Source organism: Parasteatoda tepidariorum, chromosome 8, assembly GCF_043381705.1.
Source record: "Parasteatoda tepidariorum isolate YZ-2023 chromosome 8, CAS_Ptep_4.0, whole genome shotgun sequence".
NCBI lineage: Eukaryota > Metazoa > Arthropoda > Arachnida > Araneae > Theridiidae > Parasteatoda > Parasteatoda tepidariorum.
In genome coordinates this window covers 77,999,388-78,018,770 of record NC_092211.1, presented here as the reverse complement: position 1 = coordinate 78,018,770, position 19,383 = coordinate 77,999,388, and the positions used below count along the sequence as shown (strand labels likewise).

At 25.4% G+C, this 19,383-nt stretch overlaps 1 protein-coding gene across 8 annotated transcripts in view; it reads right to left on the bottom strand.

Moving 5' to 3' along the window:
* LOC107438209 (Kynurenine aminotransferase) overlaps positions 1–19,383 on the bottom strand; it is a 32,884-nt gene that overhangs the window by 7,623 nt on the left and 5,878 nt on the right. Inside the window, exons 1-9 of one of the 8 annotated variants that reach the window (XM_043053521.2) lie at positions 18,315–18,419; positions 16,320–16,450; positions 15,162–15,220; positions 13,495–13,645; positions 10,889–11,038; positions 8,798–8,884; positions 7,241–7,363; positions 2,492–2,612; positions 568–644 (exon numbers count right to left, since the gene is read on the bottom strand). In XM_043053521.2, the coding sequence (XP_042909455.1) occupies positions 568–644; positions 2,492–2,612; positions 7,241–7,363; positions 8,798–8,884; positions 10,889–11,038; positions 13,495–13,645; positions 15,162–15,220; positions 16,320–16,442 (891 nt within the window). In that variant the 5' untranslated portion in view covers positions 16,443–16,450; positions 18,315–18,419. Of the gene's footprint in view, positions 1–567; positions 645–2,491; positions 2,613–7,240; positions 7,364–8,797; positions 8,885–10,888; positions 11,039–13,494; positions 13,646–15,161; positions 15,242–16,319; positions 16,451–17,051; positions 17,156–18,223; positions 18,421–19,383 lie in introns of those variants that run through there. The other 7 variants (XM_071184256.1, XM_071184255.1, XM_043053522.2 and 4 more) reach the window with 7 other exon arrangements.

Genomic DNA, 19,383 nt, shown 5'->3' with positions numbered 1-19,383 from the left:
ACACACATCGATGGGCTTTTTAAAGTTTGAATTTAAAAGTGTCTACTATATTTCCTGAAGAAAAATAAGATAGGAAAACTTTTTATACAAACCATACAGCACACACATTACATAAAGATTTGGAAAACTTAATAGTTGAGTAATTAGTAGAACAGCTTAACAATCAAGTAATCAAAAATAGTTACAAATGACCACTTTAAACTACTTTTGAGTATTATGTTTTAAAGATTTTTAAAAATATATACTTCAAACAGAAAACTATGAGTTTAATATGAGATTTGATTATTGAAATATTTTTAGTAAAAAGAAGGAGTCCTACATGGGACTGAGTGTAAAGTTTCCAAGTAGAACATCGAAGTTAAGCATCACTGGAAGCAGTCAGTGAGTGGATTATCAAGGGATAAAAGAAGTCATTTTTCAACCCCTTATAGATATTGTGAAAAATTAAGAAGCTTTTCTGCAAAAAAAAAAAAACTCTTTTGAGAAAAACATATGGTTCTTGTATGATCCTGATGATTGGACAAACCGGTAAATCGGCGCTCTACTATATCTAAAATAATAACTTACTTTCCAACCAGTGACACTGAATGTTTTTCCTGCACTACCAATGGTGATAGTTCTGTCCCACATTCCAGGCAAGGTTGCTAAAAAATAAACATAAAATTACTGGAAGACATAGTAAAACATAAATGCTCTAGAGTCTACTGTTTTCTAATTCAAAGAAGTAATAAAGAGACATTAGAAAAAAACATAAAAAATAAAAGTTTAAGAACGATTAACAATCACTTTGATGTTTTACATCACATATTGATTAATAAACCTTAGACATATTAATAGTTTTTCTTATGTCTTGCGAAACTTTTTATGTAGAGCATTGTACAGCATAATGTATTTTCTAAAAATTAATTCTAATTTGAAGACTGTTAATTTCAAAATATGGAGAAAATGTCGGACAAAAAAGGCAAATAAGCATGGACATCCTTTTATCTGACTATCTTTAGTCAAAAATATAACATATTTAGTAAAGTTTTTAATATAAAGTATCATAAGTATAATTTTGCTACAGTAAAATATTAACGCGTTACAACTTAATATTTTATGTTTTAAAAGGTCAAATATTAAACACATGGTATTAAATAAATCATATTCACAAAATCAGTATATAAAAGTACAAATAACATGGTAAACTGAAACACAAAAGTTCAGTAACCAAGAGAATATAAATCATTGCATATCTAAATCATCTTCACTGATATACTTGTTGTTAGAGTATCCAAGTAGTCATCTGTCTCTATTTATTACATTATCTGAGCTCTTATACATAATTGTTATACTTAGTTTAATAATGCAGTGCAAATGAACTGTATGTTGTTCTCTAAACACTTTGTAATTTAATAAAATAACTATTTGTTTAATATTTTGAATTAATTCTTTAATTCTAATTATTAATTCCTTAAAAAAAGACCAAATGTTGTTGAATTTCATATTTTCAGTCGGTAAATGTAGGTCACATCTAACCACAAATTTATATTTATTTTTACAAATATTTATTGGTAGGTAGATACTTTATTAACATCGCACTAGAGCTGCACAATGGGTTATTGACGACGGTCTGGGAAACATCCCTGAGGATGAGGAATATTTATTGGTAGTTACACATCATAATTTAAGTACTAAAACCTTTTTCTCTCTTCATAAACATTATATATTCTGAAGGCATAAAATAACTGGAACTTTTGATTGAAAAAGATTTTATTTGTAGTAAACGTCCATGAATTAAAATATTTTCAAAGTATTTAAACTCTAATATTTCTAGAGAAAAAAATTAAATACCAATAAAACAGGTAGTTCTTAAGAAGTTACAGAATTATTTATTAAATAATGTGTCACAAATTTAATAATTAAAAGAAAGGTAATCCATCACAATAGTACTTTTCAAGTTTAATAATATAATTCTAATATACATTATTTATTAAGGTAAAACTTATAAAAACTATACTGAAATAAAGAGGACACTTTTTGTAAATATTCTTTTTAATTATTGATTAGAGTTTACACAGGGATACCAATGGACTGCTCCGCTTTCTGCAAAAGTAGGTAGCAAATTCAATAGCAAAATTTGTAGAATATAGATAATTATGTTTATTTTTTAACAGAGTGAGCACGAGATAATTGCAATTAAGCTAAATTTCATATGACACTTTGAATTTTTGATATGTAGTGGTAATACTTAACTGAAAACAACTTAACTTTTGTTACTACTAGAAAATATTTATTTACAAAGTGAAGCAGGTTTGCAATTTTGTTTTACGCAAGAGGATTTCACAATCAAAGATAACCAAATTGGTTTTGTGCAAAATTTAACTTCTGCTTTTATTTAACATAAAATATTAAAAACTAAACAAATTTTCTACTTAGTCTTAAAATGTTTAGTGTTTTTATGACTACAAATTATTACATCATATAAAATAAATCCATATACAAAAATTACCCATGCGGATATGTTCATTGCCTTGAAATATTAACCATTCATATACTTCATCCATGAGGGCAATAACATCATGCTTTTTACAGAGTTCAGCAATCATTAACAGTTCGTCGCGCTTGAAAACCTATATTAAAAAAATAAATGAATTTCGTTGTTAAAGCTTTCAATGAGAAATAATATAGTAACTTAAGTCTAATTAGAAAATGAATTCAATTTACAAAAGCAAAAAAGAGACAAAGAAGTAAATAAACTATTAAAACATTAAATTAAAATAGAAAAGCACCTAAAGCAGCTAAAACTAAATTTGCTTTATTTAATTTAGAAATTCAAACAAACATTATATCTGTAAAAATTAAAATATATGTGTGTCTGTAAGACAGCACTTCTTCAGGGGACACACTGTCTATAAACAAACAGGAGCCTTTCTGTTGTCAGTGGAAAAAACAAAACAAACTGACAGTGCCCCTAGATTGTTTTAAAATGTTTTGTTTTATCTATCAATAAATATGATTATTAATGCATTTTTTTTTTTTTTTTTGGTTTTCTCAGTCGTCCCAAAAAAGGGACGAACTAACGAGATAAAAGTTTAAACCATTACTGAACTTACATTCTGAAAATTGTCCTTGAGTGATCCAATGAAGGGATACGGTTTTACGTACGGGACATTTCTTTCCTCCCAAAAAGTGTGATTTCTGGTTGCGAATCTGAAATAGAATTTGTGATTTAATATCTTTTTATGATAAGGTACAAAACACCATTTAAGACGCTAAACAATTAATTTAACAAGATAATTTAAAATTTAAGATAATTTAAAATTTAAGTACAGATTTTTTTTTGTTTTTTTCAACGCAAGATAAATATCTGATTTTTTAGACACAATAGTTGCCTTAACATTTCTTTCCGTACTGCATTATTGCTGTAAAGATTTCAGACATAGATTGCATAATAGGAACAGCATGCTGTATAAATCCAGGCATGCTTTATAGACATTGCTGCATAGATCCAGTAAGCTGTATAGATCTAGGGTCAAACTACTTTTTAGTAGATAGGTTTAACTCTGTACAATCGTGAAAAATCATTAATAAGAAAGGTAGTTTACAACTCAAGCAAAAAATAATATTGTTACTAGATGTCAAACATTATAAGCTGTAAAATAATGTTTACTTGGGAACGTTTAATGCATAGAAATTGAAAAACAAATGATGTAAAAAGCACTCTACACCATCTCCAATCCTCTTTTTAATAAACATAATTAATAACATACAGCAATAAATTGATATTTGGATAAATTTAAAACAACGTGAAAAGAACACAAACAATGCCACAAAACCAAAACATTAATGTGATTTTATTTTTGCTTTTTTTTTCCACTTCATTTTAACTCCAATTGCATACCCTTTCTTTTTCAGAAACCGGTTATTTTTTTTAAATATTAATTAATTTCATAATTTCAAAACGTGTTTAAAGATGACTACAAGCAACTACTTTGGAATTTAGTAACTACTTCACACCTTTAAGAAGACGAACTTTNAACCCAAAAGCATTCCAGAAGAGTAGATAATTTCAAGCAAGCAATTTGGAAACATGGATTTAAGGAGAGCAGTAGACTTCTTAATTATTAATTTAAACTATAAAAAAAAAAATATTTTTTCCATAGGGGTTTGGAAAATCATGTAAGTATTGAGTAATTTTTTCTCCTACCAATTCTTTATATTACAAACTTTTAGGCATGAAAAATTTTAAAAATTCCTGAGAGACATGAAACTTCGTAAATAAACTAGTATGTTGCTGTGAAGAGGTAGTAAGATTTGCATTCCTTATTCGTTGAGTTATAATTTGAATTGTAAAAATTTACAAAAAGTATGAGATTAAAAACAAAAAGCTTTTTCTAGGATTCTTAAAAAAAAGCATTAATATCGGCTGTTTTGCGTTATTTTAGTTTTAGTTTGATAAGAATTAAAAGTTTAAATGCTATATTTTTTAGTGCAGCGTAAACATTAAAATACGGAATGGTTTCTTCCCTTCTTAGTTAAAAAAAATTAAAATTACGTTAAAATTGAAATTAATTTAGTTAAATTTACGCGAAAAGTTTATTAATTCACCTAACTCAAAATAAGGGTTAAAAATATTGATAATAATACGTAAATTGTACGGATTAAATCCGTTTGTATTTTGGTTAAAATAACGTTAAATGTGCGTTATTTTAATAAAAATAAGCGTTAAAAACACGTAAATATTCATGGTGAAAAAGACGGATCTTATAAAACTGAAAATTCACGTTAAAAACTTAGTTAAAATAGCGTAAAAAATACGATAAAAAAGAAACAAACTTCGTTAAATTAACGTCAAAGATTGGTATCAAAATTCACCATAGTCAAACTAGAGGCAAAAAAGCGTCAATTTTGCGTTAAAAATAACCCAAATTTTAACGTTTATTTAACGGATTCGAGACTACCACTTGAAACGTAAATAAAACGTTCGGTGGAAACGTTTTTTTGCTTTTAACCTTGTGGCATTATAACGTTATTTTCACGTAATTAATACTTATCTCTGCTGCATGGGTACCTCCATAGTTATAGAATATATTTTTCCTAGTGGTAGCAAAGGCAATCTATTAATAGGGATGTAACGAATATTCGGCTACTATTCAGCAATCTGCCTTTTTGCCGAACATGAGGCTAAATATTTGGCAAAGTATTATTTGGAAAGTTATTTTTCGACAAATATTTTTTTTGGGGGAAATTTTTATAGATTTAATAAAGAATAATCTATTTTTTACAATATATTATTAGAAATAGTTTTTACTCAGATTTGCTAAGTTCTGAAACTTGCTAATTTATGTTCTGAAAGATACTTGGAAAAGTGAAATTTGAAGCATTGAAACTAGATTACTTTGTACTGGAGCCATGAGTTCTGCAATTTAATTTTTTTTCTTTTTTTAATTGCATTTAGGTAAGTCAATTTCTTCTTCTTTTCAACACTTCATACAGTACAGAACCCGTTATCCGGAATTCAGAAAACCGGAAAACCAAAAAACTGGAACGAAATTCAAAAAATTTTCCCGCCATTTAAAAAATTTTTGTTGTTGTTTTTCCTCATAAAATTTTAGCATTTTTCTTTCTTTTTTGAAAGATGTTTACCTTACAATAATTTTGGAAATAATCATTAGTGTATTACTTCATAGTTTTTCCTTCTTTTTAAGATTATTACCAAATATTTTTTTTTAGTTGGGTTTAACAATAAAAAAAACGGCTTTTTGTAGCGATTCAGAAAACCGGAAAAATCAGTTATCCGGAATAGCGATGGTCCCAATCGTTCCTGATAATCGGTTCCCTACTGTATTTTAAAAATTAAGAACTTTTTTGTTTCATTTTTGCTTGTTTTTCTGCTTTAACTTAAGCAAAGCATGTTAAAGGAGCATTTTATAATAGACTTTATTCTTTCATTGTCACTTTTTTCTTGCATGGTAAGACAGATAACTAGCAACATAGAAAATTGTGATTCTCAACCTTAAAGTTATATTTCAGAACTAAGAACAATTTTTCTCTGCTTCTCTTTTAACTTTTTCTATTAATTTTTTTAATCAGCGGTTTTAGGATGCCAGCATTTTTTAAACACCGTTTCTAATGAAAGTTATTCGCATATGGTCACTTCTTTCTAAAAATACGCCAATGTGAAAAAGTTAAATTAAGATTTTTAATGTTAAATCTTTTGTTCAAAAATTAAGAATAAGTTTTTTTTTTCTTTCAAAAAACTTATGTATATTATTATGATGTGGCAATTAGGATGGTTCCTATTAGACATTAATCTTCACTTTTTCTTGAAATCACAGTAATTGGAAAACTGAAATGCTTAGCTTTATAATTTTCTTGCAAAAATAAAGATAGATTTTTATTTTTCCTGCTTTGCTTTTGTATTTTTTATAAGCATTTCTACGATAAGGCTGCATTTTTAAAGGTGTATCTGATAGACATCTTTTTTAATGTTTTATGAATAATTTCTTTCCCGTAAAATATTTTCAGCATTAAAGCTTTGTTTTCAGAATTAAGAGCCTTTTTTTTTGTTATTTCTTTTTTTTTTCCACTTTAAAACTTTAGTAGTTTTCTTTCTTTCTAGAAGTCATTATTACTTTTCTTTTATCTAAAATATTTCTAAATATCTTAAATACTTCTATTAAAGTTCTTTTACCTTTACACCAGAACAATAGAACAGCTACGTTTTGATTATTTTTCAACAATGACTAAACTTATTTCTATATAAAAAATATTTATAAAGGTTTTTTCTTCTTCTAAAAAAAAAAAATGCTATTCGGCCTATTTTTTTTAGCCAGATATTCAGTATTAGGCCAAATCACTATCTGGTACATCCCTATCTATTAATATTTTAATAAATTATAGTTTTAAGTATTTTGTGCACCATTACATAGAAATGATTTAAGCAGATATAAAAAGCATTCCTGCTCCAATATTCTGATTAAAGTTTTATAAATATTCAGTAAATTTTAAAGATTTCTGTTTTAATTTTTTACCAGTGAAAAAATATTTCTCTGAAGCGTGAAACACTAGAGGTTATGTAACTCCTTATGTAACATAGAGGTTATATAACTACAGAAAAAAAGAATTATTATAAGCAATGCATGTTTATTATAATAAGTATATATAGTCAATAAAATTACCACTCAAATAATTAAAATAAAATTGAAAGAAAACTGAATTATTAAGTACAGTTAGGAATACTTTAAAGCAAAATTACCTTTCCTAAGGGGTTGTGGGGAGTATTAACAATTATCATTTTTGTACGGCTTGTGAATTTTGAAGCCAACTCATCTGGGTCAAGATACCAATCACCACTTGAAACATTTGCACTACTTTTTTTCTGAAAAAATAAGATCTTCTATTAGAACTAACAAATGCAAATTTTAAAAATTTGTTTTAATTTCTATGGCAAAAAATACAAAAATCAAAGGATTCTTAAAAGGTAAAAAATGGATAAAAAAATCGTCTATTTTTCTATAAATTGTTGAGTTAGGAAAAAGAAACAATATATTTTTTCTTTGACTTTCGTAGACTTGCAGTAAATGTTTAAACATTTTTTACTTATTATAAGCAAATGTTTTTTATAACACTAGGACCAACTTACAGACGATTATTTATAAATAAGTTATAAATGGTGACACTTTTGCATTAAAATAGAGAAAAGTGGTTAAAGTAGTACTCTAAAAATAAGGAATTTAAAAAATTCACGTAAAACGTATAAATAATGTAATGAAAAAAATGCAACATTAGGGTTGCAAAAATTTGACTAAGAAATTAATGATGATTTATTTATTTATTTCAAACGCTTAGGTCCTTAATTATTAGGTGTGAAAGAGTGCCAAATCTTAAAAATTCAATCACGTACTAATATTTAGAAAAATGTTTTAAATTATCTGCATTGATAAAATTGATTATGAAATCCTTCTTCTGGTTTACATTTTTAAAAAATAAATAAATCAGAAAACAAAACAGATGATAATTAAGAAAATAGAAAGTTTCCAGTTAAATAACAATAAAAAATAATATTTTTTTTTGTAGAAGACAGAGGTGCTAATTTTTAAATAACTATCAAAATTAGAAGAAGAATAACAAAGAAAAATATACAGATAGCATTTACAGAATTCAAACTAGTGCTATTTTAAGAAGCACATACTTCTTAGTTCTATATAAAGGTATAATATAATATTAATAAAATTAATGCATTAATTTACTATTAAATAAAAAAAAGTAACATTTAGATAAACATACTAAACTAAAAATTATACAATTCTGAAATCATTAAAAAATGAAATTGATTACTTAGAATCAATATTCAGGCTTTTGGTTAAATTAGAAGTAGTCTTTATTGCTTTTTTTTAATCACCCTGCATATGTACTACTAAAACCTTTTTGCTCGCTCAAATTTGAGTTTATGTTCTCTTGCTTTTTCATAAGAAAAGATGATTAAGTTTCAGAATATATTGTTGGAAGGGAGGAAGTTGAGATTTCTTTGAATTTTTTATTATTTTTTTCAATCAAATTATTTTTGTTTTTTTTTGTTGTTTTTAGTAAAATTAAATGGTAGAAAAATTTACCGCAGATTAGTTGCAAACAACATAATTTCATGTTCTCTTGATAATTAAGAGGAAAAAAAAAACTTATTATAAACTGATTATTAGAAAAAAAATCTCAAACACCAAAATTTTTATTACTTGATCATAACATCCAAGTCTTAACATTGAAATTGTAATATTTATGGATAAATAATAATAGTTGGCACCCCTGAGAAACTTACAAGCCTCAGAGGAATAAATACAGGCACGCCACCAGCCATTTTTGTCATTGGTTCATAGCAGTCAAAGAATGGCTCAATAATAATGACCTATAAAAAAAATTTTTTTTCAATAAAAATATGATATATTACATTAAAATTATTTTAAAAAAAATCAAAAAAGAAAATTACTAACACAGCACACTTTTTTTTATTACATCTAAATTAAAAAAAAAAAAGTTACACTCATAATATATATGCATTAAGTTTAAAAATGAAGAAAATTTAGTCATTGGTCTGAAAGACCAGTAACTAAGAAATAGTACTAGTTTGTGTATATTTTCACTTGTCTTTCATCTGTATGTCATTATTAGACTTTTCTTAAAACAATAATAAAGTGAATTTTCATGAAAAATTTCCATAAAGAAGATGTTTTATATCATAATTTTGATGAAATATGATAAAAATACAGATCAAAACATAGAACCAAAAAAAAATAATAATGCATAAATAAAACCTAAACAGCATACTATCCATTTACTTTTATTACTGGTCCAGTGAACCACATAAATATTTTATAGTGACCCCAGTCAAATCTTAGTGGTCTTGGACTAACAGACCACTGTTGATTTTAACCTTTGTGTATATACATAAATTAATATGATGAAAATAAATTAATGAACTAAATCTTGATCACATAAAATGCAATCAAAAAAAAAGGAAAAAACAAAATTCTTAAAAGTCCCCATGCTGATAAGCGCTTTCTAAATGTACTCCAGAATAGCTAAAGCGAAATATACAAAAATACAGATGACAAAGATAATTAATTTTTTTAAATAAATTTCAATAAAATTAACTAGACTAGGGTTCACGCCAGTATGGCGACAATTTTTACTAAATGTTTTACAAATGTTGCTAAATTCATACGCCTTGAAATATGTTTCAAAGTTACAAGATAGAAACAAAAAATAATTTTTTACACTGAATGCTTTGCATTTAAAAAAACTGTTGCACTAATTTCATAATTCCACATGCAGGTTAGATTTCAGTTTTAAAATTTTTTAAATGCAGTAATTGAAAGGGTCTGGTGCAAAAATTTTTAAATTTAAATGTTGATATTTTTAATTTACACATTGTGCTGTGCTTTATATTCATGTACAGACAGCATAATTGTTCATCAATAAAACATTGCTTTTTTGCTCTTTTAGAAATGACTTTATTTATAATTTTTAATATAATATTTTTTTAGTTGTTACATTCTCTGTTCTATTAATTTATTTGGTCAAAGCATTTTAATCTAGATGTTGAATCTGTTTACTAAAATAATTTTATCTTTTTTACCCATTTAATTTTAATAAATACTAATCTTTAATCATTATGGGGTAATGGACCTAATTAAATTTAGGGTGTAACAGATGGCAATTACTAATTTTTGATGTGTACCATAACATTAATTATGCTATTGTAAAATTTGATTTTTTTTTCTCAAGTTTGTCTACCATAAGTTTTTGGACAACTAAATGAATACCTAGCTGATCTTATTAGACCACTAAGTTTTAAATACCGGTGTGAACCCTAAGAGAAAAAAAAATTATTTGGTTTCATATTTTGCATGATCAACTACTACCTTTAAAAATTTTTAATAAAATAGAATATTACTGAGTGTTTAAGTAAATTTAATAAAGGATTTTAAATTCATAACAGCATCAAGAAGTACAAACTTTTCTTGATGACGTTTACATTCTAAATTAATAACAGCTTCAACAAATACTAACTTTTCTTGATCAACTTAAAGCCTAAATAAATCACTAAGCATTGAAAACACACTTAATTTTGTTTCTAGAGAAATAAATGTTTTATATAAGGCCAATTTTAAGAGATGGAATGAAAAAACTTTTTGTAAAATAATCCCCAATTGTTTTTAGGAAGATTTTTTTTTTATGGGCGACAAATTGGCTATTTCATAAACCAAATCTCTGACAACTAGCAGTGTCTGCAAACTTTGCAAACATACAATTTTTAAACTAATGCCTGTTCTTTTAGTACAATAAACATATTGTATTTTACTGATAAATGACTGATAATAACTGATTGCAATACTGAAAAAGAACATACTTCATCCCCAGGATTGATTAAACCAAGTATTGCACAGTATAAAGCTTCATAAGCACCACAAGTTACAAGAATTTCTTTTTGGGGATTGACTGGTCTTCCTAAGAGTGATGTATATAACTTTGATAAAGCAGCTACTAATCGAGGATGACCCTAAATAGAAAAATATTTTTTGAAAAGGTAAAACTTGATTTATACAATACAATAGTTTAATAAAAATTATCTTAACTACATTCAATAAGAATTAAAATTAAAGATCACTTCCACCTTTCAACTAAAACTAAGCATGGCAAGTTTCTTCCACAGAAGGAAAAAAAAAAAAACACCAAGAAAAAAAATAGGTTTCCCAGAACAAATAGGAAGAAACTTTTCTCTTTTCCAAAAAGAAATATCAAATATTAGAGTAATGTTTAATACAATAGTTTAATAAAAATTATTTTAACTGCATTCAATAAGAATTAAAATAACAGATCACTTCCACCTACAACTAGGCATGGCAAGTTTCTTCCACAGAAGGAAAAAAAAAAACACCTGGAAAAAAATAGGTTTCCCAGAACTTTTACTTTTCTTTCTTCCAAAAACAAATATTCAAATATCAGAGTAATGTTTAAGAGTTTGTAAGCGCAATCTAGCGTGAATAATTGTATTAATTTCAGATATTTAATTTATCATTTTTAAATATGTAAAGAAAAATAAATTCAATAAATTTCCAAAGAAATTAAAGTAATAGTAGTCCCTCAATATTTTATGTAAATGAGAAGAGTGAAACCTTAATTTATAATTACATAAATTGGTATAATATCATAATCAAATTTTGTTAATACTACTAAGTTAACAAATAACATTATACACCACCCACATACTAAACTTCTAATCACAAATTTTTTTATAATCAGATACTGTAAAGTTTGCTGATTTAAAGACTATAAAATTCCAAACAAAACCAAAATAAATAGGAAAACAGCTATTTTTTTAAGAAAAAAAAGAGTTGAAACTTTCGAACACTACATTACATTTGTTTAATATTAAGCTATTCTTTCATACTTATTGCTAAACAACTGTATTGGTCATTAAGCATTTCTTTTATTTCCTCTATTCTGTCTTGTTTTTTTCCCCCAATTTCTTTCAGATAAAATTCTAACCTCATTGACTGCATATAGTCTAACAATTTAAAAATAATAATTGAATAAGGAAATGAACATTGGAAATAAAAATTATGCAGACTTTCTTGATAACATTTATAAATATGAGTCTCAATATTTAGAAAACTCTTGCAAAATTAAAAATCTAAAAGATTTTATAGATGCATAAAATTAATATCCTGCTAGATATGAAGCTAAATATTAGAATCGAGACCCTATGGAATATAACTTGATACTTGTCTAGAAGTTAAATTAATAATGTTAATAATAATGATATTTGAAAATACACTTTGCAAAGCAAAGATATATTGTTTGTTACAATATCGTTTTTTTGTTTGCAATTTAACATCTTGATAGTAAAAAGGTTCACTTATCATAGCTAATATACATTATTGCAATTGCATGTAGGTTATGGTACAAACTTTGCACTATAAATTTATTATAAAATAACACAACAGAGAAAATAATTTTTAGAATAATATTTTCAGCTTTCTTTAGGCTTATATCTAAAATTATATTTATTAAAATCTATAAAAAATTTCTCATTTAACAAAATATATATTTACATTTTAGAGAATATCACTAAATTTAATTAATGTTAGTAAAATTTTGCAATTTAATAGTTGTATTAAGTTATTTGAGGAAAGAAACATAAAAAAATAGATAAAAATTGAAGCTAAAGAAAGGCAAGTATTTTGATTTTTATGAATACCCAGTACACAAGGCCACCATTATAAAATTAGTTGTAAAATTATCTTATTAGTATTTGTAGGTAAATGTCACTTCATGCTGAACTGTATCAAATCACTATAATAAAACAGAATGTGCCTAGCTTAGAATATTAAATTAGTTTCAATGAACAAAAATAAACAAGTATTTCTTATAAGTAAAAAAAAAATTTTTTCTTCAGAAAATAAACTGCAGTTAAAAATAATCAGTTTGAAATAAAATATATTTGAAAATTTCTTAAAAATAAAAACAGTGCATTGCGGGGGCAAAGAGGGGTTAACACAATTCTGTTTAAGGAATTAAGTAAATGTCTTATTTATTATTTCCTTTTTTAGGAGACAAAAAAGAAAGAAGAAATTTTTTTTTCTTCTCTACTTTACAACTACACAGACAGTAAAAATATTTTTGAAGGGCTTTTTCAAAGCTATTTTCTAGATTTAAAGAAAATGTCACTAATTTCTAATTTAGAAAAAAAACAAAAAAAAAACAACAACATGAAATAGGAAAATATTTTAATGTATTTTTTTAATCTAATAGACAATAGAATATTTTACTAGAGTTGACAGTTATATTTATAAAAAGCGTAGTTTTATTTGCAAACAAAGAGCAATGAATGTAAATAAATTCATATTCAATAGAATGAAATGCTTTCAGAAAGAATATATAAATCTTAAATACAACTTGTTTTTAACAAATATAAAAAAAAATTGTACAGAAGAAAAAAAGAGTTCAACTCACAAATCCTCTTGTATATTGGTTCAAAAGCACATTGGAGCTAAGACAAGCCTCGCTAAGGGCCTTAGCAACATGAGAAGGAGCAGCAAAATCTGGAAAACCTTGACCAAGGTTTACAGGCTTATGATCAAGAGCTAGTTGAATAAATTCCACCCTGTGAATGGAAGAACATTACTATGACAATAAATATCAACATAATAGGTGAACAGTAGACAATTTTTCTAGTACAAAAACAGTAAAAAATTCAGGACCATGCTGATGTTATAATAACTAAAATATTTGAAAACATCTTCCATCTTTCAAATCATAAGCTATAAAGCTTTAAATTTAATCTTCATGCATTAGTTATGCACACAAACAAGATTTTGTCACAGCGAGAAGAGAGGCTTTCCAGTATAAAAATCATGGGCTATTTTCTACAAAATGATTAGCAAGATTCCCCCTCCCCTCATTGTAATAATTTGTCTAACTTGGAAGAATGTAACAATGGGATAAAACCATTACATTACTATTGCTAACTAGGTACTAATATTACTATTATTGAGGTAATTTAAAAATGAATTTTATGAGATGTATGTTCATTTCGCATCAAAGAAATTTAAATATTTTTTTAATGTACTATGAAATTCTTATTTACTTAAATTAATTATTATACTATGAAACAAATAATTACTAAAGTAATATGTCTTTTAAATATTGAAATTGAAAAACTACAAAAAATAATAAGCCTTACTCTAGGATTCTCTATAACACAAAAATTAAACTGCCAGACTTGAAAACAACAGAATTTTATTGTATTTTCTAACTGTCGGTGAACACCTAATCCAATTTTAAGTTTACAACTATTAATGTTCAACTTTGTATCCTTGTAATTTTTAAACACAACCCAGGAGAGAAGGAAATTCTTGAATCAACTATTGGGATAAACTAGCCTAGGAGGACTTTTTGATAGAACTAACCCAATTTGCAATACATGGAGCTCCTCTTACACTATTTTATGTATCCATACCCTCTTATACTATTTTATATCTATATTTTAAAAAGTAATCTCTCTCATTTTCAAAATAAAAGAAAAGTTTGTAGTTCATAAAAATAATTAAAAGCAATCTTGGTGCATATTTTTTTCAAAATAACTAAACTAACAAAAAATAATTTATTGTAAAAACAACTTCAAATCTTTTTTTCTATAACTAAAAATAAAAATTATGAGAAAATGATTTAAAGAGGCCTTTTGCTATCAAAAAAAAATATTTATTTGAAAAAATAATTTGAAAATCACTTACAAATTTTTAGTATCTCCAAACGAAAAAAAAAATATTTATAAAAATTTAACCAGTTTAGAATAATCCTAACCTACAAACACAGATAATTTTACCAGTGAGTAATTATTTAAACTGCGAATTATTTTTTAAAAAAAAATGGAATATGAATAAAATGGCAGTGTTTTTAAGGGATAGTGGCTTATTTTTACAAGAAGGGCACATTTATCGGAATCAAAGGGCAAGCAGGAGGACCACTTTTCAAAAAACGCTTAGGGAGAACACTATCATAAATCAATATATATATATATATCAAATATCAATATAATAGAATACTATATTATATAATTAGATAGTTTATATGATCAGAGAAGAAAGATACTGCAAAACTACTGAAAACAAAATACTCACCAGACACTTTCCTTAACACCTTCAATTCTCTTAGCTGGCCCATGTGAAGTCATTGTTCTCTATAAAAATTTAAAATATAGCTGGAATATAAAAGGTGTCTGAAAATTTAGTACAATAATATTACAAATTTTAAATTTAAATTAGTCAATAATTTTATAAAAATCAATCATTAGATTGTTTAAAAGATACTGAAATAGAATTTTAAGTGCAGGCAATTTTAAATATAAACCACTGAAACATACATTTTAGAAACAAACATAAATGCATCGAATTTTAATTTATTACTTTAATATTTGAAATACATTTTATAAAACACAATTAAGATAAAGTTCTGTTTCAAGTATAAAACTTTTTGAATTTAAGCTATTTATTATCACAAAGAAAATATTACTTGATTATGTCAAGTAAAGTTTAGATAGTGCATAGTTTTATTTGTATGAATTGTAATATTTTTGATGCAAGATCAAACTTCAATTCAACCCCTACAACTACAAGGAACAACATGAATATACACATAACTAAATAAAAATGTTTGAAAGTATGTATTAATTAATCAACTTTAATGCAGTTCAGATTTGAAACAATAAAAAAAATAATGAATTGGTTTAGTTGGTAGTTCCATAGATAACTGATTCAGCACTCTTATAGACTGTAATACAGTGCCTCCCACATTTGATTTTTTTCTCTCGTTAAAATGGAAGAAACACAAAGATAAAGTTTTAATTTGCTTATAAATAATTGCTGTGATGTCATACATCAGAGGTGTAACGAACGGTTAAATCTTATCAAGACATTGGATTGTTGACTAGGGAAATAAATTTAAATTTATAATATAAAATATATAATCATACATAAGGATTTAAACTTAACATGTTTATGAATAAGCACTATAAATTTGAATATATATAGCTGGGATAGCTTTACAGATTTTTCCCATGAAGTTTCAATCAATTAACGAATAAATTATAAAATATAGTTTTAAAATATATATATAATTACTTACATATAATTATTTATAATATATTATTTATTACATAAAAATATATATTTTCTTAGATATTTTAAGACTATATCAGTCATTTACAAATAAATTATATTATAATAAACAAGCTCTTCATGAAAAAAAAGTAGAACTAAAATTTAATTCAAAACTCTTACTTTATTTTGAAAATTAGATGGGACAGAAACAAGTCTTTCATCAAGAATATGAGATATTGTTGGTTTATGAAACTTAGAATATGTATTCCTTACACTCCACAATCTTTTGAAATGTCTTATCATTCTTTAATCTACAAACAAGGATTTCATACAATGATTTGAAAATAATTTTTTTTTCAGATCAAAGTACAATTAAAAATATGATTTCAATTACTGATTCTAACGATCAAGTAACTTGCTTAAAATTTTTGCAAAAAAGACTGACATAATCTTAGCTCTCATCAGTGGTTAAAGGTTAACAGAGAAAAAAAAAATTGCATAGAATTAAAAAAGTTTTAAAACAGTGAAAATTAGAGTATACATTTAAGGAAAAAAATGCATACAGTAAAATTCAGAAAAAAACTAATATAATGCATTAAAAGCTAAAATAATTAGTTAAGAAATTTATAAATAGATAACATCTAAGCTTAAATTAGAACTGCTTGATAAATTATAAGCACTATTTCTATTTACATTATTATTTTCTTAATTATATGTAAAATATTGCTGTTAAGTTAATGAAAGCTTTAATTTTTTCAAAGTCTTGCATTTTATTTTTACTATTAGTCAATCAATTTGAAAATATACACAGGTCATATTTATCAGTATAAACAACAACAGGAAATAAGACAGATTTTTTTGTTGTTGATTTTTTTTAATGAAAAAATATGAATTAAGATTTGAATAAGCAACCTTGTACAAGCAACAACACTTCAAAGACTGAGACACATAAGAAACTGATGTTTAACTAATTCTATTTTTGTAAAAAAGACTGACTTAATCTTAGTAATCTTTTCTCATCAGTGGTCAAAGGTTGTTCAGGGGAAAGAAGAAATCAGAATCTTGCGCAGAATTGAAAAAGGTTCTTTTCAAAACAAGATCATTAATAAATGCTAAAAACTTTAAAACAGTGAAACTGAGATTAAAAATTTTTGGATTAAAAATTTATTGATAATAAAATTCAGAAAACAATGCATTAAAAACTAATTATCAGTAGAGAAATTTATAATTAGGTATCATCTAAGCTAAATTGCTAGATAAATTAGAATTACTTTTTCTAGTACACATTTTCTTAATAACACATGTAATGAAATCTTTATTTTTGTGAAAATCTTCATCACAATTTTACTAATTAGTGAATTTCAAAATATACACAGGTTGTGTTCAACTTTCTACTACAGGAAATAAATCAGATTTTAATTTTTTTGTTGTTGTTGAAATTATATAAATTAAGATTTGAATTAACAACCTTTCACAAGCATCAACACTTAAAAAGTTAAATACATAAATTGATGTTCTTCTTACCTACCAACAGAGGTTTCAATCACAAAGAGTAAAATTGATATACATAAGAGCATAATTACTGAAATTGACATGAATTAAACCAAATATCAATTGAAAATAAAACAAGTAATCAAAAAATTACTGCATAAAAACGCAGTCCAATTACTATGTATACATGTTAGCGGCATTTAGCTTGCAAATTATTTTAAAACTGACATTTGACACTTAAATTTTAATTTTCTATTTACTGCTTATAATTTTTAAATAATTATACTTGATACAGATTCAAAAATGAATTGTCACAATATTTTCGATTCGTTTAAAGAGAATAAAATTAAGCACTGAAGACCACAGTTACGAAGTAATTTTGATCAACCTGATGAAAGACATAATAAACATATGTTTATAAAAAAAAACAGCAATTGGTGTGAATTGATCTAAACAAGTTTAATCCTAGTAAAGAATTAAAGTAAACAATATTTTCTTTACAAGAATATGGTAGCAAACAATATTCGGAATTAAATATGTAAAAAAAAGCTTTTTTAATTGGTTGAAATCATTTCAATAATCAAAAGTGTTACTTTTATAAGACATAAACAACAAAACCCATAGGAAATAAATAAATTAATCACTTCACTTAAAAAAAAATAGCGAAAACATAAGAGTACATACGAATCTGCGAACTGAAGGAGACAACTTGACTTTTTTAGTCAAAGTCAATAGTCAAGTTGTGATTTGGACTGTTAGATTTCTTTGATACGCTTCCCACTGCCTATTTCTTCAAAGTTCAAGTATTAAGAACGTGGTTGTTGATTAAACTAAATTTTCTTGAAAAGAAAAAAAAAAAGAAGTTTTTTCCAAGTTTAAATTAATTACTAATCAATGTAACATAACAAAATACGTCTGATTTTGCAATTTTTTTTGGATATCACATATGTCTCGTGAGTTATTAAAATTATAATACTTGATTGAGTTTGGAAGTAGTAATAGATTAAATTTATTACTAACATTTGTTAAAGTAGAAAATGATTATCAGTATGTAAAAATTTCGTTTTCTATATCTGTTTTATGTTTATGCTTTCATGCAGCGTCTTATTTTTCATATTTATACATTAATGCATTATAATTAAACAAGTGGGAAAAAAAAAAATCTGGACAAAATTAAAACTCGTTCTCGACAAATGGATTTTCCCAGAAACTAAAGCATTATTCTTTTCCTTTTTGTTAAAAAGATTTAATATTTTAAAGCAATATTTTATCTCGTATGATATTAATTGATTTTAGAATGAAAATAAATGTCTTGAAACTTTTATTTTAAGAAAGAGAACAAGCTTTTTCGTTATAAAATTATGATCAAATACACATAGGAAGACTAAATCTTAATGGTTTTCAGGAACAAAAATATGCTACTTAATTTCCACAAACGATATTTGACGTTATTTGTACAGGAGACTTTGAGTTACGAAATAAACAAAAATATTTTCGCGTAAACATAACTTTTTTTCGACGGATTCGAATCTGTATCTTGAAATATGTTGGCAACTAAAATCTGGAAGAGATGGTCTCAATAGTTAAGACAGAAGTGAGGTCGTAAGTTGGTGCCTTTTAACGTTAAATTCAGTTTTTGTGTATTTCGCAATATCTTCAAAACAAATTAATCTGATCAAGAAATTTTTACATGCAGTTATAAAACTTGTTTAGCAAAAAATAATTTTTTTTTACTCAAAATGAATAAATAAAT